At 42.7% G+C, this 24,187-nt stretch overlaps 1 protein-coding gene across 1 annotated transcript in view; it reads left to right on the top strand.

The window, feature by feature from the left end:
• The window catches only part of PPP4R4 (protein phosphatase 4 regulatory subunit 4), a 115,690-nt gene that overhangs the window by 59,808 nt on the left and 31,695 nt on the right, over positions 1-24,187 (top strand). The window contains exons 7-9 of the mRNA XM_065403997.1: positions 867-974; positions 6,486-6,607; positions 23,962-24,084. Coding sequence (XP_065260069.1) covers positions 867-974; positions 6,486-6,607; positions 23,962-24,084 — 353 coding nt within the window. The remainder of the gene's footprint in view (positions 1-866; positions 975-6,485; positions 6,608-23,961; positions 24,085-24,187) is intronic.

The raw sequence follows: 24,187 nt of genomic DNA, 5'->3' as shown, positions 1-24,187 counted from the left end.
GGTGAACTGCTCAATAGTCTCTTCAGATTAGATTGATGGATCTGCAAAAACAAATTAAAAAAAAAAGAAGCTGTTTATCTTACAAACTAAGCTTCTGTGTTTCGTGCCCACGGTTGGGATAATGCTATCCTGTTGAGTCCATTCACATTGTGTGGATTGTATATTTTTAGGACAGAGCTGTCTGTATGCTGTAGCAGAATCTGTTAGAATGTAATAGAGAACTGGCCAACAACAAAGTGTATAAATACTGATTTGGAGGGTCCTGTTTGATTTACTGGATACTAGAACAGATCAGTCTAATGTCCGGATTAGTGGACTTAAGTTATTGCACCCTAGTTTTTAATTTTAAAAAACAGCCATTTACATTAAAATTAATATTTTGTTATGTTTGCAAGCAGCTGATGATGACAAAAATAACTAGGACTTTCATTTCAATTTATACAATGTATATGTATTCATACAGCAGCTGTCTAAATATTGTACTGAAGTTGATTATTAAGTATCTTTATTAAAAGTAACACTATACTTAAACAGTATTTTCAAAGGTTTGAAAATCCTTCAAATGAAATACTAACAAATTGCGGTGAATATGGATAATACTCTTCTGTGAAAATTCCATTTTGTATTTTAGTTTAGTTATAAAAATATGCTGTAAAGTTCTATACTATTTATAATTATAAGCTTCAAAATTGTCAGTTGTACTTTATCACCCTGCCCTACAATACCTGCTCATAAAGGTTATAAATGTTGCTGTATGAAGGGTCAAGTTAAGAATACTGTGAACCATCTAGAATCAGATGTGTTCATTAAATAGAGTTTACAAATACTTAGTTCTTCATATTAATTTAAAATGTTCAAATTTTTAGCATTAAAAGGGAAATTCTTCCACTGGTAAAATCGCTCTGCCAAGATGTAGAATATGAAGTTCGATCCTGCATGTGTCGGCAACTGGAACATATAGCTCAAGGAATAGGGTGAGTATAACTTGCAAAATTTACTACAAAATGTAAAATATAACTCTAAAGTATTTAGTAGTAATCTAAAAACTCTTCAAAATTTAAAACGTGTATCCCTGCATGTTAAATTATTTGATATTCAAGGCGTATTGCAGTCTTTCAATTAATTGTCCACAGCTTTCACCCACTTACGCTTTATGTAATTCAGGAATGTATTTTTGTAACTACCATGTGAACAAAAACCATTTTTCTGAAAAGGGTCTGATTCAAAGCCCCTTGAAATCAATGGGAAGATTCAGCTGATATCAGTTGTTTAATGTGTAGGTACACAAAGATGGAAGACAATCTGGAAGGAGTCCTAGTTCTTAAAACTAACTGCCACTCTTTGCAAAAGGATGATAAACATGTTTTGATTACTTATAGTAAATGTAAATTCTGTGGCAGCTGTTTATATAAGCTTGAAAGCCTCTTCATTTTTTTAAAGTTATAAATATAGCACTAGAGAAGGCTCTGTTGAACTTATAGACAAGTTAAAACTTATAGTGTCTTGTCTTGATCATACAACATATAAGGTGCCACAGAATCAGGGCACAAAGATTAATTTTTTTACCCTCTGAAATTCCTATCAGAAACGCAGATGTAGCTGTCTACCTCTCTGTTCTTGTCTAGGAGATATGAACAGTACATAACATTATGGGCTTGATGCACAAGTTACTCGGTGAGTTTCGCTGGCTTGTGTTATGCAGAGAGGGATCATATGAGATCAGGGGAAGGCAAACTACACCCACGGGCCGAATCCGGCCCGTCAGCGCATTCAATCCGCCCCACGGGATTGCCAGCCCCATGGTGCAGCAGGGCTAAGGCAGGCTTCCTGCCTGTCCTGGCCCCGTGCTGCTCCCGGCCACAGCTGGCACCAAATCCCTGCGGCCTCTGGGGGAGGGCTCGGTGCACTACCCTTGCCTGCAGGCACCACTCCCCGCAGCTCCCATTGGCCAGGAACGGGGAACTGTGGCCAATGGGAGCTTCGGGGATGGTACCCACAGGGAAGGGCAGTGCGCAGTGGAGCCACCTGCCCTACCCCACCCCCAGGAGCCATTGCTGGACATGCTGGCCACTTCCGGGAGCGGTGCGAGGCCAGGGCAGGTATTGAGCCTGCCTTTTAGCCCCGCTGTGCACTGCTGCCGCCCCGGAGGTGCTTGAGATAAGTGGTGCCAGGCCGGAGCCCACACCCTGAACCCCTCCTGCACCTCGCACCCCAACTCCCTGCCCTGAGCCCCCTAACCTCCTGCCTTGAGCCCCGTCCCGCACTCTGCACCCCCTCCTGCATCCCAACCCCTTGCCCTGAGCCCCTTCCTGCACACCACACCCCCCCACACACACCATAACCCCCTGTCCCAGCAATACATTGATGGACCTGCATGCAATTTCCTCACCCAGATGTGGCCCTCGGGCCAAAAAGTTTGCTCACCCCAGGACTAGATGATCATAAATGGTCCCTTTTGGCATTAAAATCTATGAAGAGCACTAAGGGAGGGGATGAAATTAAAGCCTATCTTTGAAAGGTACTGTACAAATGCAGTTTGGGTTTTTTTTTTTTTTTTTTTTTTTTTTTTTGGAGTACCAACATGTGTGGAAATGATTCTTCTTTGTGTCTTTAACCCTTTTGAAGTTGGGTGTGATGAACTGGGCTGTGTAACTACTAAGCGGTTAGAGTAAAAGATAAGTATTAGTAGCATGGTTAAATTAACACTATTTCAATAAAACCATGCAGTGCAAGGACTGCCAGATTAATTTGCCAGTTACCTTTTATTTGAGATAGGAAATAAAATTAACTAGAAGTGCTTTGAATAGTTGCTGTGTAAGGGCTTTGTCCTGCAAACATTTAAGCACATGAGTAACTTTAGAAGACATTGAGCTTATTCAAATTACTCACTTGCTTAAGTGATCAGGTCCTGTATTATCCCCTTACCTCCCTCCACCCCAAAAGACAGTTTAGCATAAGTAAATAGTTACGATGTTTTATATTAAAATACATTTTGTTTTAATATATTTTATTGGACCAGCTTCTGCTGGTGGAAAAGATAAGCTTTTAAGCATTAATTGGTCACTTAATTTTTAAGTGGTTTCTTGCAACAAGCATTAATGCTTTATGCTTAACAATCTATCCCAACTTGTATTTTGCTATGACACTCTACTTACCTTTTCCAGACCTGAAGAAGAGCTCTATGAAGCTTGAACCTTGTCTCTTCCGCCAATAGAAGTTGGGCCAGTAAAAAATATTACCTTACCCACTTTGTCTATCTCAATACAGAATGTAAATTTTAAGATCATTTTATTATAGTCCACTCTGATTATGTTATATGTCAATATATGTATATGTATTAAGAGTAAAAATTGCATGGAAAATGTACGGATTGGTACCGCACATTGGTAGCTGCATCATCTTTTGGAAATGACATGCTTTTATCACAAATTATAAACAACTGATTCTTTTTTCTAGTTGTCATATTTGTTTTAAATCTTTGTCAAAAATTAAGTATATTTTTAATGGTTCCAAAATGGAAATCCACAGAAACACATTTTGGAAATGTCTGTTTCAGCTTTCTTCCTGTTCCCCATCAGCTTGTGATTTCATTTTCTCTCTTTCTCCCTGCCTTCCTGGGTCTCATTTGGATTGCATTTTTACCCCCCACTCCTGACCATATGTTCACTTATTTCCTTCTTAATGCACCCTTCCACCTGTTCGTTGATATTTCTTTCCTTTGGGATTCAATCTATTGATTCCAGTAATTTTCTCACTGAATTTCTTTGGCTCCATCAGCAGGTAGGATGCCATTATGATGCATTTGGTGTTGACAATAATGTATAAGTGACACACACTATTGTAAAATGTTATTTCCTTTGTGGGAGGGTGGATTATAAAATAATCTAATCTAATATCAGTAAAACTAATTCTGATTTATGGTATGTGTGGAAAGGAGGTTACACGGCAACATGTAACAAAGTCCATCAAATAATCTGTTTTATTTATTAAAATGTATGACACTACAGTGGCTATATCACACTTTCAGAATCTCTCACTTGCTGTGACAACCTATAGAGAGGAGGCAAAAAATAAAGTTGCTAATGCCTTTTTTGTGGAGGCAAAAAGTGGCTCCTATAAAGTGACATAAAAGAAGTACGAGGATATATGGAAAAGTGTAGAAGATTTATTTTCATTCTTTTCTTTTAAATCCAAGTTAGCTATAATAGGTCCTGATGAAAAGGAGAGAAGGAAAATATGGACCTTTACCTTGTCTTCCCCCACAAAAAAAGTCCAAGGCCAGTACGTTAAGTGAAGCTGAAGAAGGAAAAATGCTGTTCTCTTTGGTATCAAAAATGGCTTGCTCTTGTATTACAAAATCATACTCTGAGAAAGGAAATGAAGAAAATTTCATCATCTTGTGGTCTCATTTTTAGCCCAAGCAGGAACAAATACACTATAAATGGAAAAACTGAAGTTTGCATAAAGTGATAGATTCTACACCAAAGCCAACTGGTGAGAGATAACAGCGTCGCTAGTGGCTAACAATCTCCACAAAGGCGGTTTAATAAAGAAGGAAAAACATTTCATAAATAATTATCAACTGGTGAACAGCTGTTTCTTTCTCTCTTCCCCCACCTCCTTTATTGCTTGTGTATCTGTATCCGTAAGCTGTGCTCTATGTCTAAGAGTATCTCTGCCTGGTCCCCTCTCCTGCTTTCTCCATGACTAAGACTACACTGTAAGCTCTCTAATGTAGCGGCTGTAAGCCGATGGGAGAGAGCTCTCCTGTTCGCTTAACTGCTCCAGCCCCTGCGAACAAGGATAGCACAGTTGCCAACTTTCACGCAGTAAATAAGCACCCGACTTTCACAATAAGCCAAAAATCAAGCTAATCCCATTTCAAAACAAGGCCAGACCAAGCCAATCCCTAAGAACCCCAACACTTTATGTGACTAGATCCCCCCGGCGTGCAGTCTGGGACTTGGTGGGCCCACTGTGCATCCTGACACGCTCTCCCCTTCTTGCCCCTGCTTGCTTACCCTTGCCCCTGCTTGCCGGGAGCCGATCAAAAAAAAAGAAGCAACAAGCTGCAACAAGCTACAAGCCAAAAACTAGCCAACACGCAACTCTCAAGCCAATTAAGCCAAAAAGAAGCCCAATTTCTGCGGGGGTTTTTTTTTTTTTTTTTTTTTTTTTTGCGGGTTTGGCATGTCTGGAGGATAGCTATGTTGGCAGGAGACGCTCTTCTGCCGACACAGCGCTGACCACACTGATTATGTCAATGTAACTTATGTCACTCTGGGTGGTTGTTTATTCACACCCCTGAGCAACATAAATGATGCCGACATAAGATGTAGTGTAGACATGCCCTCAGTTGTCATCTTTAATCTCACAGGATCTAGTTATGAGTGTGTGTATTTACGGAGAGTAAATTGTAGCAGTGATCTGTATTGAGGATGGCTTAAGAAGTAGTGGAATCAAGGCACTGCTAACAAGATATATCATTGCATTTATGTAAATATTGCAGCCATGCATGACATCATTCCTTTTCTTTACCATTTATTGATGCTCATTATTTCATAATCATAAACAATTTCCCAGTCATGCCAAATGATGTTGACTACCCCCACTTTAGTGTCATTGCGCAAGGAAATGGATCTCTCTCCCATTTTGCTCATACCACCTCATCTTTCTGTACAGATGATCTCATTCCATGAAATTCCATGCCATGAAAATGTCTCTCCCCCTTCAATCTTCAAATTGATGAAAGATTGAAATCTCATTCCAGCCCTTCATATTCCAATCCGTAGCAGATGTTGAGACTCAAGTTGCCGAGACTACCTTCAACAGATATTGTTAGCAACTGGGAAAGAAGGATCCCCTTCCCTCACTTCCCTAGAACTGGCTTTGAAGAACCCAACACTGATATTGGGTCAGCCAGTCAGGCAGCCTCACAACTCCTCCAGATAATGGCAGCAGGCCTTCCATGTAGAAGGGCTTACCTTTGGCCAGTGCCATCTTATGTAGTGAGGACAAGTTATTCCCATGCATCTTCAGTAGTCATGGCTTATATTTTGTCATTTACATTTAAGACCTTGCTCTTTTGTAACAGTGAGAGTTTCTGAATACTCTTGCAGAGAACTCTTCTGTGTGACCCACATTAAATCATCATAACTCTTTGCTGTTTGTACATAAAGTGCAATCTGGAAAAATCTGTTATTTGAGATAAGCTAAGTAATTTTCTTTAGTCATGAGAGGGGATGATTTGTATTTTAAACTTTAGTCTGTTTTTTAGCTGGCTACAAAATCTCCGGAGGTTGTTTTGTTTTGTTTTTACTTTAATTTTTGTTTTCCTGCAGTTTTTTTCAGTTTTTCCTAATTAGGAAATTGAAGAGTAACTATACAGCCTTCAGGAGAAAGTTATGTTGGGTGAGATTGGGTTTGATGCTATGTAAACATTGTTTCGTTATTTGTCTTCCCTAACCATTTTGCTTGCTTTGCAGGACAGAACTAACAAAAAATGTAGTGCTTCCTGAATTAGTAGAACTAGCGAGAGATGAAGGCAGCAGTGTGCGTCTTGCAGCATTTGAGACTTTAGTTAATCTGCTTGAAATGTTTGATGCAGGTAAGGTCAGTTTAGAACTACTGAGCCCAATTCTGCAGCAGTTTTTCTGGATTATAGAATCTGTCTGATTGTATTTCATTGTTATCATTGTGTAGATGATGATAAAATTATGCTTAAATTTCCATGTTCTGTCCATGTCATTAGGATCTGACTTTGTTTTATTTAAAACTTTGTTCCTTTATTTTTGTATGGTCCTTGCCCTGGTTGATTTTGGGCACCTTAACTTTCAAGTAGGAGTGAGCCTGCTGTCGCACCTTATTATCTAATGCTGTGTTGGGGGGGTATAAAATGGCTAAATAAAATCTTCAGAGCAGCTGATAGGAATGTTGGATAATTATCATTATTAATTTAATTCCATAAGTGCGCTAAACACTGTGCAAAACCTGGAGAAATACATAGTCTTTGCCCCAGGAGCTTACGTTGTCAGGGTCAGATTCTGATATCCTTACTCATGTTGGCTAATACCTTACTCTTTGAGTGCTCCCACTAATTCCATTGGAAGCATTTGAGGAATGAGATACTACTCACCATGAGTATCTGGCCCTAAATCAGATAATACAGGTTGGGTATGTAATACAGATAATGGGTTCAAAATGGTGTAGGCATATTATTTAATTTTTTCCTTAAACTCACTTCTGTTGTTGATGACCTCTCATTCACCAGAAACAGTATGTTTTAGGAGGAACTTCAATGAGGTCAGGGAAGTCATTTGGCACACAATGTAAAGGAGTGAATTCAAGGAATAAAGGCTAGTAAGGAAAGGCAAAAAGATGAAAATAGGGAGATTTAAAAGGGATATTAACTAGAGAGAAAATCAGGCAGAAGGAGTAAAAAAGGGAGGAGGTGAGATTGTGCAGAACTGGAATGTGGCAGAGTTGTGCAGAACTGGAATGTGAAGACAAGACATTTGGTTTTGCTGCATGGGGAAAGTGGCACATCAAATGTTGATACAGATGGATTTTTGTACCAAATCACAGTCAAGTGTTCCTCTTCAAATATGTGTCAGTGTGGATCCTACTGTAGATGTGAATGCACCTCATGTGCAATGAGATCAGCCTTTTGACTAGCAGTGTCTGTTGGGGCTGTGCCTGTGCCATCTTGTGCTTCTGTAGGAGGGCATAAAAAATGGAGCAGGTGCAGCCTTTCCTTAGTTCCCTTTCATCCCCTGTGGCAGCGAGATGGAACCCAACAGTGACAATCTGCTACTCTCTTTTAGTGTTTGCTAACCTTAGTGTTTAAAAGAAAACAGTTAATTGAAGAATTCTTTTTTCTGTCTTCAAAAATATACAATCAAATTATACTTTTCAAAAGAAAAAGGAAGGTTCAACAACTGTATGACTGGAGAATTGCTAACATAGTTCTTATTTTTAAGAAAGGGGAAAAAATGTGATCCGGGTAACTACAGGCCTGTTAGTTTGACATCTGTAGTATGCAAGGTCTTGGAAAAAATTTTGAAGGAGAAAGTAGTTAAGGACATTGAGGTCAATGGTAATTGGGACAAAATACAACATGGTTTTACAAAAGGTAGATTGTGCCAAACCAACCTGATTTCCTTCTTTGAGAAGGTAACAGATTTCTTAGACAAAGGAAACAAAGTGGATCTAATTTACCTCGATTTCAGTAAGGCATTTGATACGATTCCACATGGGGAATTATTAGCTAAATTGGAAAACATGGGGATCAATATGAAAATTGAAAGATGGATAAGGAACTGGTTATAGGGGAGACTACAAAGGGTCATACTGGAAGGTGAACTGTCAGGCTGGAAGGAGGTTACTAGTGGAGTTCCTCAGGGATCGGTTTTGGGACCAAGCTTATTTAAACTTTTTATTACTGACCTTGGCACAAAAAGTGGGAATGTGCTAATAAAGTTTACGAATGACACAAAGCTGGGAGGTATTGCCAATACAGAGAAGGACCAGGATGTCATACAGAAAGATCTGGATGACCTTGTAAACTGGAATAATAGTAATAGGATGAAATTTAATAGTGAAAAGTGCAAGGTCATGCATTTAGGGATTAATAACAAGAATTTTTGTTATAAGCTGGGGACGCATCAGTTGGAAGTAACAGAGGAGGAGAAGGACCTCGGAGTATTGGTTGATCACAGGATGACTATGAGCCGCCAATGTGATATGGCCGTGAAAAAAGCTAATGCGGTCTTAGGATGCATCAGGCGAGGTATTTCCAGTAGAGATAAGGAGGTGTTAGTACTATTATACAAGGCACTGGTGAGACCTCATCTGGAATACTGTGTACAGTTCTGGTCTCCCATGTTTAAGAAGGATGAATTCAAACCGGAAGAGGTACAGAGAAGGGCTACTAGGATGATCTGAAGAATGGAAAACCTGTCTTATGAAAGGAGACTCAAGGAGCTTTGCTTGTTTAGCCTAACCAACAGAAGGCTGAGGGGAGATATGATTGCTTTCTATAAATATATCAGAGGGATAAATACCAGGGAGGGAGAGGAATTATTTAAGCTCAGTACCAATGTGGACACCGACAGTGGCCAATGCCAGGTGCCCCAGAGGGAGTGAACCTAACAGGCAATGATCAAGTGATCTCTCTCCTGCCATCCATCTCCACCCTCTGACAGTCAGAGGCTAGGGACACCATTCCTTACCAGTCCTGGCTAATAGCCATTAATGGACTTAACCACAATGAATTTATCCAGTTCTCTTTTAAACTCTGTTATAGTCCTAGCTTTCACAACCTCCTCAGGTAAGGAGTTCCACAAGTTGACTGTGCGCTGCATGAAGAAGAACTTCCTTTTATTTGTTTTAAACCCGCTGCCTATTAATTTCTTTTGATGACCCCTAGTTCTTGTATTATGGGAATAAGTAAATAACTTTTCCTTATCCACTTTCTCCACATCACTCATGATTTTATATACCTCTATCATATCCCCCCTTAGTCTCCTCTTTTCCAAGCTGAAGAGTCCTAGCCTCTTTAATCTCTCCTCATATGGGACCCGTTCCAAACCCTTAATCATTTTAGTTGCCCTTTTCTGAACCTTTTCTAGTGCCAGTATAATGGATATAAACTGGCCATCAGGAAGTTTAGACTTGAAATTAGATGAAGGTTTCTAACCATCAGAGGAGTGAAGTTCTGGAACAGCCTTCCAAGGGGAGCAGTGCGGGCAAAAGACATATCTGGCTTCAAGACTAAGCTTGATAAGTTTATGGAGGGATGGTATGATGGGATAGCCTAATTTTGGCAATTAATTGATCTTTGACTATTAGTGGTAAATATACCCAATGGCCTGTGATGGGATGTTAGATGGGGTGGGATCTGAGTTACTACAGTGAATTCTTTCCTGGGTGTCTGGCTGGTGAGTCTTGGCCACATGCTCAGGGTTTAGCTGATCGCCATATTTGGGGTCCTCCAGGGCAGATTGGCAGAGGCCCTGGGGGGTTTTCGCCTTCCTCTGCAGCGTGGGACATGGGTCACTTGCTGGAGGATTCATTGCACCTTGAAGTCTTTAAACCACAATTTGAGGACTTCAATGGCTCAGACATAGGTTAGGGGTTTGATACAGGAGTGGGTGGGTGAGATTCTGTGGCATGCATTGTGCCGGAGGTCAGACTAGACGATCATAATGGTTCCTTCTGACTTTAAAGTCTATGATTCTATGAACTACTCCCCGCCCCCCATACACTGGGGTCAAGCGCTTTGCTCCAACCACCATCATCATGGTGGACTTCGAGGCACCCAGCTTCCCATGATGTGACATTCTTGTTCTGCTTACACGGGGCCACAATCACTGCCTGTGCTGCCTGGTGGGAAGTCACATCCTGGACAGATGTTTGGTTTGCCACTCCTTTTTCTTCAGAACCTGTAAATTCAGACACACTACTCTCAAACTGCATCTATTAGTGCAGTCTATGTGGATTGCTTTCAACTTGTAGGAAGTGGCAGCTACCAAACTGGAGCTGAAAAAGTCATTTTGGTTAGTGCCTCCTCAAGCAGGCACTGCACATCAGAGTCTGGCAGCAGGAAAAAGGCAATGAAGAAGGAGGTGAGAATGTCAGGACTGGCATTCTTGGCATCAACCCCGTTACCAACAGACCTGGTGTCCAAACCACCAATGCCAAAGACACATCAAGAGGCACGGCCAGATGTAGCACAGGCAGAAATGGAGCTCTGAACATCCCTTGGGGTCATCTCACAAGGAAGCTCAGAAATACCAGTCTTCCAGAGACAAAACCTCTAAGCCCTCTATGGCTTCAAGAGCTGGACACACAAGCTCAACCACTGGCACAACTCAAAGAAGTAGTGGCTTGGTGCCAACCTCAGTGCTAACATCAAATCATCCACCTTACAAGCATCAGGACTGGTATTGAAGATTGAACCTGTTGCAATCCTGAGATACATACTGGTGGTATTTCCACCTGACATATTCTCAGTTGCAAGATCATTTTCAGTGCAGTTTCCCCCTGGCACCAAGGTTTCACTACACCACCAGTTGAGGAAATATTCTGCTTGTCATCTTCTCCAAGCCCATTTGTTCTCACCACCTTCGAGCAGAGACCTGTCTCCCTTGTGATCAGAAGAGGAACCTACAAGAAGTACTATCAGCTGCCTAGTCAGGGCAAATAAAACATGAATACCAGTGGGCTGGCAAACCTCAACCTGGCCATACAACATGCTGCCTTGGCTATTCTGAGGACCACATTTGCATGTTTCTTGCACCAGATCATCCTTTGACCTATCATGCCAAAGAAGGAGAAACATCATTAGCTATAGCTCCCATGCTGGAGCCAGATGTCCCTCTCTGTAAGCAGGTGGACATGGCAAGGGAGAGACCCCAACAATCTCCTTCCACACCAAAGGAATCAAATTGGCACCAGACAATCTCAGACGTTTAGGAACTTTTGACCCTCATTGCAGAGACCCTAGACATAGATACATTGGTTATCCAGAAAAAAACAACACTCTTTGATATCCTGAGCTCACCAATCCCAGCGAGGATTGCTCTCTCCATTAATGAGGGTATACTCAAACTAGAGAAGAGATTTTGGCAGACCCTGGCCCCTTTCCCTCCTTCATCAAAGAGGGTAGAAAATAGGTACCAGGTATTACAGAAGGGCTACAAATATTTATAAGCCCATCCTAATCCAGGTCACTGATGACATCAGAAGTACAAGAAAAATTGAAAACCACTAAGGGCGCACCAAAAGAAAGAGACCCTTAGAAGCTGGATCTCTTTGGGCATTAGGCATATTCCTCTGCCTCAGTACAGTTCAATATCATGAACTGTCAGGCTCTGTTCATGATATATAATTTTCTTTCCTAGGAGGGAGTGACCACCTTCTTAACCAAACTGTGACAGGACAGTAGGGAAGAATTGAAAAATGTTAAAAAGGAAGGCCAGATGGAAGCAAAAACAATTCTGCAAGTTCCTCACGGATGCACAGAGATGGCCACCAGGTCAATAACCACTGCTGTCACCAGGAGACAGGCCTCCTGGGTACAAGCATCCGGCATCCCTAAGGTTAGGAAAATGGTTTAACTTAAAAGTCCTGTACACACATTTTCTTACCTAGGCTTAACCTCTCTATCTCCATGACACCACTGATTTCCTGAGAAAACTACAATGCATTGGTGATCTCCCAGAAAACACCATCCTAGCCACCATGGATGTGGAGGCTCTCTACACAAACATCCCACACACAGATGGAATACAAGCTGTCAGGAACAGTATCCATGATGATGATACAGCACAACTTGTTGCTGAGCTCTGTGACTTTATCCTCACGCACAATTATTTCAAATTTGGTGACAATATATACCTCCAGACCAGTGGCACCGCCATGGGCACCCGCATGGCCCCACAATATGCCAACATCTTTATGGCTGACCTGGAACAACGCTTCCTCAGCTCTCGTCTACTCATGCCCCTTCTCTACCTACGCTACATTGATGACATCTTCATCATCTGGACCCATGGGAAGGAGACTCTAGAAGAATTCCACCACGATTTCAACAGCTTCCACCCCATCATCAACCTCAGCCTGGACCAATCTACACGGGAGGTCCACTTCCTAGACACCACATTCACGTTAACACCACCCTATACCGAAAACCCACCGATCGCTATGCCTACCTTCATGCCTCCAGCTTCCACCCCGGACACACCACACAATCCATTGTCTACAGCCAAGCGCTGAAGTACAACCGCATCTGCTCCAACCCCTCAGACAGAGACCAACACCTACAAGATCTTCACCAAGCATTCTCAAAACTACGATATCCACACAAGGAAATAAGGAAACAAATCAACAGAGCCAGACGTGTACCCAGAAGCCTCCTGCTACAAGACAAGCCCAAGAAAGAAACCAACAGAACTCCACTGGCCATCACCTACAGTCCTCAGCTTAAACCTCTCCAACACATCATCAGTGATCTACAACCCATCCTGGACAATGATCCCTCGCTTTCACAGACCTTGGGAGGCAGGCCAGTCCTCGCCCACAGACAACCCGCCAACCTTAAGCATATTCTCACCAGCAACCACACACCGCACCATAACAACTCTAACTCAGGAACCAATCCATGCAACAAACCTTGATGCCAACTCTGCCCACATATATCTACACCAGCAACACCATCACAGTACCTAACCAGATCAGCTACAACATCACCGGTTCATTCACCTGCACGTCCACCAATGTTATATATGCCATCATGTGCCAGCAATGCCCCTCTGCTATGTATATTGGCCAAACTGGACAGTCACTACATAAAAGGATAAATGGACACAAGTCAGATATCAGGAATAGCAATATACAAAAACCTGTAGGAGAACACTTCAACCTCCCTGGCCACACAATAGCAGGTGTAAAGGTAGCCATCTTGCAGCAAAAAAACTTCAGGACCAGACTTCAAAGAGAAACTGCTGAGCTTCAGTTCATTTGCAAATTTGACACCATCAGATCAGGATTAAACAAAGACTGTGAATGGCTTGCCAATTACAAAAGCAGTTTCTCCTCCCTTGGTGTTCACACCTCAACTGCTAGCAGAGGACCTCACCCTCCCTGATTGAACTAACCTCGTTATCTCCAGACGGATTCTTGCCTGCATATTTATACCTGCCTCTGGAAATTTCCATTACATGCGTCTGACGAAGTGGGTATTCACCCACAAAAGCTTATGCTCCAGTACATCTGTTAGTCTTAAAGGTGCCACAGGACTCTCTGTTGCTTCTCTCTATCTGTAGTTCAGGTATGTCCAGCATATTCCCATCTCTGGGTTAGGAGAGCCAATCCGCTTGCTGCAGTCACTGTGTCTCTCATTCAGTTTGGGTGTCTATCTCAGTCTGCCGATAACCCACTCACCCCTCTGCCTCCCTCTTGAGGCCAGCACCTTTAAGGTTTAGGATCCCCTTTTATACTAGGTTTTGGTCTGGGAAAAGTAAACCATTCTAGCCTGGATGGAGCCAGCTAGATACCTGCTTCCCAATTGATGGCCCAGCCGTTGCTATCTTATCTCCTTTGAAGCTGTTTACCCCAGGTGTCCTGTCTTTACTATTGTTTCATTTCTTGTTCATTTCATTTCATTTCTCCCTTTAACTGCCCCCTTCTATTTAACTCCATAGCAAGTAACTCATAACAAACATACAGGGGCATGCACCATATTCATAAAAAAATACAGATATTTCCAAGTTTGTCACGTTCTTCCCCCTTTCCCATCCATCTTCAGGGACTCTTCTCATGAGGACCTACAAACAAAAGTGGCCTTTGTTGCTTCATCTCGGAGTTATAAAAGAGGTACCATAGGAGTTCAAGGGAGAAGCTCCTATTCCTGGTATTTCTTTATTCCAGAGAAGAAAGAGGGTCTTCGTCCTATCCAGAACCTAAGGAGACTGAACAAATATTTATGCTGTTTCAGATTCAGGATGGTAACGCTTGTCTCCGTCATTCCACCTGATCAGGTTCAAGACTGGTTCATGGCTTTCATAAACTTACAGGATGCCTACTTCCACATAGCCATCCACCCAGCACACAGGAAGTACCTGAGATTGACAGTAATGCCCAACCATTATCAATATAAAGTATTGCCATTCACACTCTTCAGGGCACTGAGGGTCTTCACATGATGTCTAGCAATGGTAGCAGCACATTTGAGGAGGCCATTCACGTCTTCCATTATTTGCACAATTGACTTATCAGAAGCAAATCCCAGAAAGAGATAATGGAAAGCATGGAATATGCTATCTATTCATCTGGGTAGGTCTCATGGTGAACAATGAAGAATCCTCTCTTATCCCATCGCTGATGACAGAGTTCATTAGAACCACAATTGACTGCTGGTTGGCAAGAGCTTATCTTCCAGAAGATAGATTCCTGTCACTGTGGTACAAGCTTGCCGTGGACTGTTAGGCCACATGTCAGAGTTCACTTGCATGATGTCACTTGCCAGACTTCGCATGTGGCATCTTCAACTTTAGCTCAGGTCTGTCTACTCCCTGACGAGACACCAGATGAGCCGTAAGGATGTAGTCCCACCTCATCATCTCACTGCTGAATTCATGGCTAGCCCCCAAGCTTCCAGACTTCCTAGACCTGTCATAAGAGAGACAAAGTAGGTAAGTAATAACTTTTATGGACCAACTTCAGTTGGTGGAAGGGACAAACTTTCAAGCTTCGCAGAGTCTTCCTCAGGTCTTGGGAAGGTGACCAGAATGTCTGAGCCAAATAGAAGCTGGAACAGATTGTAAACCATAAGGGATTCACATATGCTGTAGGAGATGACTTAAAATGAAGTGTGCAATTAAGGGGTAGCAGGCAGTAGGGTGTGTTACAAATTGTTGTAATAAGCCATAAAACCCATGTCTCTGTTCAATCCATGTTTTTTTGTGTCTAGCAGAGTTATGAATTTGTTCCTAAGCTCATCTTTTGAGGTTGTGCAAGTTTCCTTTGAGGAAACTGAGAGGTCTGATATAGAGTGATCGCTTTGTGAAGTGATCACACACAAGTGATACAGTGTTTTTTGTCTTTCATCATTTTTCTGTGTGAGCTCATTCGAGAGCATAGTGATTTTCTGATTTCACCCACATAGTTGTTGTTAGGACATTTGATGCACTGGAAGAGATACACCATGTATGGTGGTCAGCACGTATAGGATCCATTGTTCTCGAAAGGTGTGTTATGGGGGGTATTGATCATTGTAGTAGAGGAGGTATGTCTGCAGGTTTTACATTTGCTATTCTGGCAGGGCCTGGTGCTGCTTAGAGTTGGTTTGTCCCAGTCTGTGCAGAGCTTGCTTCTGATGATGAGCTTAGTGTGGTTGAAGGGTTGTTTGAAGGCCAGAAGAGGGGGTTTGGGTAAGATTTCTTTCAGGATGTGGTCCCCATCAATTATGGGCTGTTATTGTTTGATGATGTATGGGTTCCAGTGTGGGGTGGTGGGAGACAACAAGGAGTGTGTGGTGAGTGTTTTCCCCCCCTGTATTGAAGCAGGTTCTCCTGGGGTATTTGGGTGGCCCATTCACTGACTGACATCTCTGATGGAGTGTCCTTGTTTAGTGAAGGCAATTTTAAGTGTGTTTAGGTGTGTATCCCAGACTTTCTCTTTGAAGCAAATTCTGTGGTATCTGAGGTTTGGCATGTAGATAACAGATTTCTTGGTGTGTCTGGGGTGGTTTCTGGATCTCGGATGTTAAGTGTGGTGATCTGTGAGTTTCTTGTTTATGGTTGTCTGTGGGATTCTATTGTTGAAGCTCATTGCGGTGTCCAGGAAGTTGATGCTGGTGTGGGAGTGTTCTAGATAGAGTTTGATGGATGGGTGGTGGTTATTGAAGTTGTGGTGGAAATCTATGAGGGAGTTCAGGTCCTCTGTCCAGAGGACTAAAATATCATGGATGTATCTCAGGTATATCATCAAGTTTGTGATGCATTTTCCCCCCAGAAATTCTTCCTTGAGATGGCCCATGCAGAGGTTGGCATATTGGGGAGCCATCCTAGTACCATGGCTGTTCCCATGATTTGGACCAAGTGTTTGTAGTTAAAAGTGAGGTTGTTGTGGGTGAGGATGAAATGGATGTGTTTGGCAATGTGTTTAGGTTGGATTTCTGAGCATTGCACATTATCTAGGAGGAATTTGAGGCAAGCAATGATGCTGTCTTGGTGAGGGATGTTAGTATATAGGGACGTGACATCTGTGGGGGCAAGAATAGTGTTGTGGGGGAAGTTGATGTTGTGGAGTTTCTGGAGTGAGTTGATATTGTCTTGGAGGAAGCTGGCCTTTTGTGTGGTGAGTGGCCTTTTGAGGATGGCTTCAGTGAGTCCTGATATTCCTTCATTAAGAGTGCTGTTGCCAGATATGGTGGGTCTGCCTGGCTTCCCTTTTTATTTATCTTGGGAGGCACATAGAAAGTCCCAGGAGAGGGTTCCTGGGGGATGAGGTTGAAGAGTTTTTCTCGGAGTTGTTTGGGGAAGGATTTGATGGTATATTTGAGTCTTCTTTGAGTTCTTTATAATAGGTGGTGTCAAAGAGTTGTATGTTGGCCTCGTTGATGTAGTCATCATGATTAAGGACTACGATGGTGCCCTCTTTGTTGTTTTCATCGCTATCTAGTGGTTAGATTTCAGGGACTGTATAGCTATCCTCTCAGTGGGAGAGAGATTGTGGTGGATATGTTTGTTAAGGATTTAACTGATGAATCTTCCTAAAGCAGTTGCTGTAATGATCCAGTGTGGTTTCATTTGTTGGGGAGTCCAGTTAAATGATTTTTTTTTCTTATGACTTGGTGGGGTTTTGGTAGTTGTGGATGGTGTTGTCTTCATTGTGAAAGAATTCATTGAGGCAGGGTCAGCGGAAGAATTCTTCTAGTTCTTCACGTGTTAGCATAATATCAGGTTCTGTGGTGAGGCAGAAATTCAGCCTCTTGGGGTACGTCTATACTTACTTCCTGGTCCGGATGTAAGCGATCGATCTTCTGGGATCGATCCCGGAAGTGCTTGCCGTCGACGCCGGTACTCCAGCTCGGCGAGAGGAGTACGCGGCATCGACGGAGGAGCCTGCCTGCAGCGTCTGGACCCGCGGTAAGTTCGGACTAAGGTACTTCGAATTCAGCTACGTTATTAACGTAGCTGAATTTGCGTACCTTAGTCCGAAGTGGGGGGTTAGTGTGGACCAGGCCTTGGAAAGTACAGATACTTCAGTTCTGGTTGGGGCAGTCTTGATAGGCTAATGATGTTGGAGTGTCATGTAATGTCTGTGTAGTGGGTCTTGGTGTCATGGTTTCTCCTGGAGGTGGTGTACTGTTGGCTGTGGAGTTGTAGTTGGTTCCACTTTTGGTTTTTCTGTTGGATGGCTGTCATCTGGGTGTCCTGATAGCTGTTTTGGGTTTCCTGCATGTTCTTTTTATTCCAGTGTGTGAAAACATGTGATCATTTCTTGTTTGAGGTGATCCCTTCTGGCATATGTAAGGTACAGGAGATGATTCCTGTGTTGTTGTTGTTGTTGTTTTTTGAGATCCTTCTGCAGAGCCATTCAGCATATTTGGAGTTGTAAGTAGTGGTCAGAGGGTTATAGATGTTGAGTCTTCCGGGGATGAAATTTTGTTTCTTGCATCTGTTCAGGAAGTAAATGTTGTTCAGTCTGGCTCCCTTCTTCATGTTGTGAAGATTCAATTTTAAATAGCAAAATTTTATATCTTCCATAGTTTGATATGTTGTTGTAGCGGTATTGGTCCAAGCATATATGAGAGACAAGGTAGGTGAGGTAATATTTGGTGGTGTCCCTCCACCAACAGAAGTTGGTCCAGTTAAATATATGTCTCTTATATCCTGTGATCAACATGGCTACAACCATGCAAACAGACCTGTTATCACAGAATTATTGCCAGATGCTGCATCCAGATCCGAAGTCACTGCATCTGACAGCATGGCTGTTGACTGGCTGAATACTACTGAAAGAGACTGCTCCTTACAGGTTCAGGAGTTCCTGATACAGAGCAGGAAGACATTTATGAGAGAGACTTATTCCTCTTGGAAAAGGTTCTCAATTATAGGAAGCCCAACACAACTTGTGCTCAGTGCAGGCTCCGACACCTAAGACCCTTAACTGCTTATTGCTTTTAAAACATTCTGCCCTTTTGATAAGCTGTGGTTCCTCAAGATGTCAGCAGTGTGGATCTTATGATCCAACCTCTGTCTCTACTTTATGGAGCCCTCCACAGCCACAGTCTTTGCATTGTGTGGGAACTGAGGGAGGGTCATAGGCACTCTGCCCTTTATGCACGAGGAGGCACAGGGCCACACTGGCTGCCTTGGCAGACACTGCTATTCAAAAGACTCCAATCTAACATGCATGAAGTGCATGCACACCTACTATGGGATCCACACTGATGACAACATCTCAAATAGCCATAGCTACTGTAGGGTAAGTAACCATTCCTTTATAGGATTCAAAAACCTTTGGGGTTGTTGTTGCCTTTCAGTTGGACAAAGAGATGAGTTATGATCCATCTTTGCCTCTCACACAAAACCACAACTTTTATTATGCCAAACCACAGATCCTAGTCTCTATTTGGAAACCACATGAACTATTGCACTCCCTAACGTAAAATGTAAGGCACAATAATGCCCGTTCAGTTACAGTAATTAAAGCAGCTAGGTGAATAATACTTATGGGAACTTACTTTCTAGAATGCTTGTTATTTAATTAAAAACACTGCTATGCTGGCTAAGTGGCTTTGCTGGCTCTCCCCCACCCTGGCTCTATTCTGGCCATGACCAGGCTCCTTTCCAGATCTTACAAATTTCAGCCAAAGGCTAACTGGAAGTATAAAATTTAAGATTATCAAGCCCAATTTGTGCAAGATGATTCGTGGCCAGGCCCAGATTAACCAATGTGCACCCTCCATTTGAGGAGGGATCCCGACAAACAGGGCAAAAAAAATTAACAGTGCAGTAGTGCAATGCCACTCACTTAAATATGGCATAGCTTCCTCTCTGTCATGACAGAGGAGTAGCCAGCCAAACTTGAGCAGCTCTGTGACCCTTTCCAGTCCGTGTCACAATGCCCTTCACTGAAGTTTGGCCCAGTTGCACCAAACCTGAGCAGCGTGTGTGGGTTACATGTGGCTGTGTGAGTGTGGGAAGTGGAGTTGAGCAGTCAGGATCAGGAGGAGCCAGCTTAGTCCAGGACAGGAATGGGATGGTGGGGTGTCAGTGAGTGGCCAAGAAGGTCCCTGGGGTGGTGGGTGAAGGATTGGGGATGAGAATTGTTGGTGGGCTGTGGGATGAGAGGTTGGGGGCAAGTGAGAGATGTTGAGGGATGGTGGGGTAAGAGTTGGGGTGAGTGAGAGATGTTGGGGGGCTGATGTAGTTGGGGGTGAGTGGGGAATGTTGGGGGTTGTGGCTGATGAGGCTGAGGTATTCGGGGCTGCAGTGATGTATGTCAGGTCTGCTGGGATGTGTGTGTGTGTGTGTGTGTGTGTGTGTGTGTGTGTGTGTGTGCTGTCAGGATAAGTGGGGGCCGGTGGAGAGTTATTACATTTGGGTGTCTGTGTGTGGATGGGGTAGAATGGAGGTCGGTATGGGGTGAGGTATGTGTGAGAGGAGAGGGGCATTAGGAATATCTTGCCTTTCATCTCCCTCAGGAGTACCAGACACTTTTTTTTTTCAAATGCTTACAGCCTGTACTTGCCTGTAGAAAAGTGATTCCCATAAAATAAAACCGCAATGATAATTAACTACCACACTTCCATTGCAATAAGAGGATCAAAGTCTCTATTTTGTTTCTAGAATTTTATTTTTTTCTCTCTCCCCTGCTTCCTCTCCATTACTCAAAGTACATTCTAAAGCTTGCACTGATGTAACAGTGAGAAAAAATGAGACCATTGACTAGATTCAGTCCAGGGTCTGTGCTGACAGAAAGTCTGATTAAGACTGGGGGGATTGCAGTGGCACAAATACTTGCAATCTTCTGTCTGTCAGGGACCATGCAACAAATCAGTACACTCTAAAAGTAGGCAGTGCTTGCCTGGCAGGCAGGATGTGTCCAGAGTGGCTGATGGACATGCTGAGTCAGCACCATTGTCTCGGCAGCCTCTGCTAATGGCACTCCTACAGAGTGTCTGATGAAAATGAAATCTGACCTTGACTGGTGGACAGGGGTGCTGGAACAATTTTTATAGTGGGAGTGCTGAGAGCCATTGAACCAACTGTAAACCCTGTATTTAATGGAAATCACTTCAAGATAGAGGGTGCTGCAGCACCCCCCGCACCGTTAGTTCCAGCACCTAGTGGAATTCTGTCTGGGATGAAGGAGCCAGGTTGGTCCAGGGATGCACCATTTATATCTGTAGTAATAAAATGAGCATAGCAATTTTTGACATATGATCTTATTCTCATGTATGGCAGATACACTAAGTAAATTATTGAAGCAATACCCAGTCTTGTTCTGTGTTTTATAAAGCACGATATAGATACACAGCACTGTATACACTGGCATTGATTTTAAGTGTTGAGGATCAGCAGCGCCTGTTGACATCACTTAGATCTGTAGGTGCTTGGCACCGGGAAAATCTTTTTCTTCTGATTACAGAATTAATGCAGGTGTTTTGTATGGCTCTTTAGCATGTGTTTGTGATGGGTTTCCCCCTGTGGTGCAACCTGTAACTGGGGTACTGAGCCCTCTGTCTCACCAGCCTGTCTTCCTCTAACTCCGTGATGCTGTGACAAGCTACAATCCCCTCCAGGACTTGTACTCACACAGACACTCACACAGGCAGGGAAACACCCAGCTGCAGCTACATGAAGGCTTTGGCCATTCGCTGCATGAAACAACAATAGAGAGGCTGCAGCCAATTCTTCACAGCTCCCCAGCCTAGGACCCCAGAGCTGTACTGCCTTGCCCTGGTCAAAAGCCTGACCAGTATAAATTTATTACCCAGTTTGCCCCTTCCTCGATGTGAAGAGGACAATGCTCCAGCCCCTGTTCCTGAGCAGATTCCCTACGCACTTCAAGCAAACCACACTGTTTTAGGTAAAATATAAAACAGATTTATTAACTACAGAAAGATAGATTTTAAGTGATTTATAAGTAATAGCAAACAGATCAAAGTAGATTACCATAAGAAATAAATCAAAAACACAATCTGAGTTCTCTAAACTGGACAGGATTTGAATCAAGCAGTGTCTCACCCTGTTAGACAGTACAAACAGTCCACCAAGCTTCCGTACACAGGCAGGCTTCCTTCTTTCCTGCCTGGGACCCTGCTCCCCCAGTTCAGTCTCTGTTCCTTAGGTGTTTCCAGGTGTTGTGTTGTATGGGCAGTGAGGCCCAGCGGTCATGTCAGTTCTCCTTTTTATAGCTTCTTCCATCTTGCTGGAAAGATCTTTTGCTGTGATCTGAGTCAAACAGTTCCCATTGTGTAGTGCTATCTCTGAGAGATTTCCATTGTTCACAGTTCCTGGGGTAATCCTTGTGAGTGTTTGTATTCTTCTCCAGGGGCCATCAACATTGATTGGCATTTTATGGTTGTACCTGAAAGGCTGCTTGTGGGTGTTCCCAACCTCACATGTTTCAGTGGCACATACATAGCGAAACTTCATATACAATGATAGCACATACAACTTAAGAGGATATTAATGTTCAACAAATTAAGACTTTTAAAATGATACCTCACAAGGCATACTTTGTACAGAACATATGATGATTATATCACCAATGAAGAATATGGGGTGCAGAGTGTCTCTTTGAGGCACAGAGTGTCACAGTGTTCATGTTTCAGCTTTTCAGGAAAAGACTTGTTGAAAAGAATATTGAAATGATATTTTAAATGCAGTATTCTTTCTCACAATGTATGGGTATGTGATCTTGTATCTTTAGGAAAGTAGAGCCAGATTCTCTGTTAAGTTCATTTGGCTCAGTGTGGGGGCCCAGTTATGCATCCATCATTCTCTTCCCAGCTTTGCCTCAGCAGAAGCTGGAGAGGCTTGAATTGCACGTATTCTAGCCAGCAACAATTGTCTCCATGGGAGCATCTTGGTTAATTGAAGTGCACTGTTTTCAGCCATGTTCCCTATACTGAAGATTGCTGGGGTTAAGGAAAGCAATAGGAGCCAGCTACACTGGCTCTACAGTTGCAGATAATCTCCACTGCTTTTTCACCATCAGAGAGGTACAAAAGATCAAAGTGGGCCAGAAACCTGGCCCACAGAGAGTATGCAAAAGTATCCTAATATGTCTGTGTGATGCAGCAGTTGTTATAGTCACTGTTCATTATTTACCAGTTAGTACTGTATATAGTAATATTCTTTTTTTTCTTCAGAGCTGTTCAATTGTTTATCTTCATTAGCAGCCCCGTATTTTGCACAACAGCTCCCACTCCCACTCCTGTTTTTCTGACTTTACTGCACCTTCCTGGTACATAAGAGAGGAGCAAATATTTACTTAACAAGGAGTTGATCACGAATTATCAAAATAATCAACATATAAACCATATGGAAAGCTACATAATGAAAAGCAGATAGTTTGGGGAGAATACCAATGAATGCAATTGGATTGTTTAACAGATAGCATTTGTTGGAATGGGTTACCTAAGGAGGTGGTGGAATCTCCATCCTTAGAGGTTTTCAAAGCCCAGCTTGACAAAGCTCTGGCTGGGATGATTTAGTTGGTGTTGGTCCTGCTTTGAGCAGGGGATTGGACTAGATGACCTCCTGAGGTCTCTTCCAACCCTAATCTTCTATGATTCTATGATTTGTACCATTGGATACAGTAGTAGATTTATTTTCAAACTGTTGAGACTATCAATTTCACACTTCTGTTTGAAGTTTTTTACTTACTATTGCTGCAACAGCTGTTTTGGCTGTTGGAAAGGGGTTAAAGAGTGGTCAGAGGTTATGCACAGCCCTGCAGATGAATAGGAGGGAGCTCAGTAGGTTGAAAAGCTTCATTTCTAGCTGACCTTGAGATCCAAGGCAGCAGAACTCGCCCTGTCCCACCTTGACAAGCTCTCCCTTTATCCTCTTGCTCACCATATATCTTCTCCCTCTATCTCTTGGCTACTAGGTGTGTTGGTGGAGGAGAAGATGGGTGTGCTTCTTCACTTACCCACACACTGCAGGTGCTCGGAGAGCTTTTGTTGTCCCATCCTGTACAAATGAGGGTCCTTCCCTAGAAAAGGGGGGGTGACCCATAGAGGCCTCAAAAGCTTCTACATTAAAATAAATAGATTTCACTCATACTCTTACTTAATTAAAATATGGGTGTCAGCTAAACAAGAATCCCAGCTGCACTTTAAAGGACCTTGACATTTTTATCATGAAAGGGACATATGCTCTTCTTCAAGTGATTGAACATGAACAACTAACTTTACACATTTGTTTTGTTTTTCAGATGACAGAAGTCAAACTGTTCTCCCTTTAGTGAAATCATTCTGTGAAAAATCCTTCAAAGTGGATGAATCGATTCTTGTTTCTTTGTCTTTCCATTTAGGGAAACTATGTAATGGACTATATGGTATGATTTAATGATTCTTTTAAATTGAGTGACTCAATGTATTGTGAAGTATACAGATTAGAAAATGTCCAGATAGCCAACATTTATCAAGTGGAATGATAAT

This window comes from Emys orbicularis, chromosome 4 (genome assembly GCF_028017835.1).
Source record: "Emys orbicularis isolate rEmyOrb1 chromosome 4, rEmyOrb1.hap1, whole genome shotgun sequence".
NCBI classification, from domain to species: Eukaryota; Metazoa; Chordata; order Testudines; family Emydidae; genus Emys; species Emys orbicularis.
This window is presented reverse-complemented; position numbering and strand designations above follow the sequence as displayed.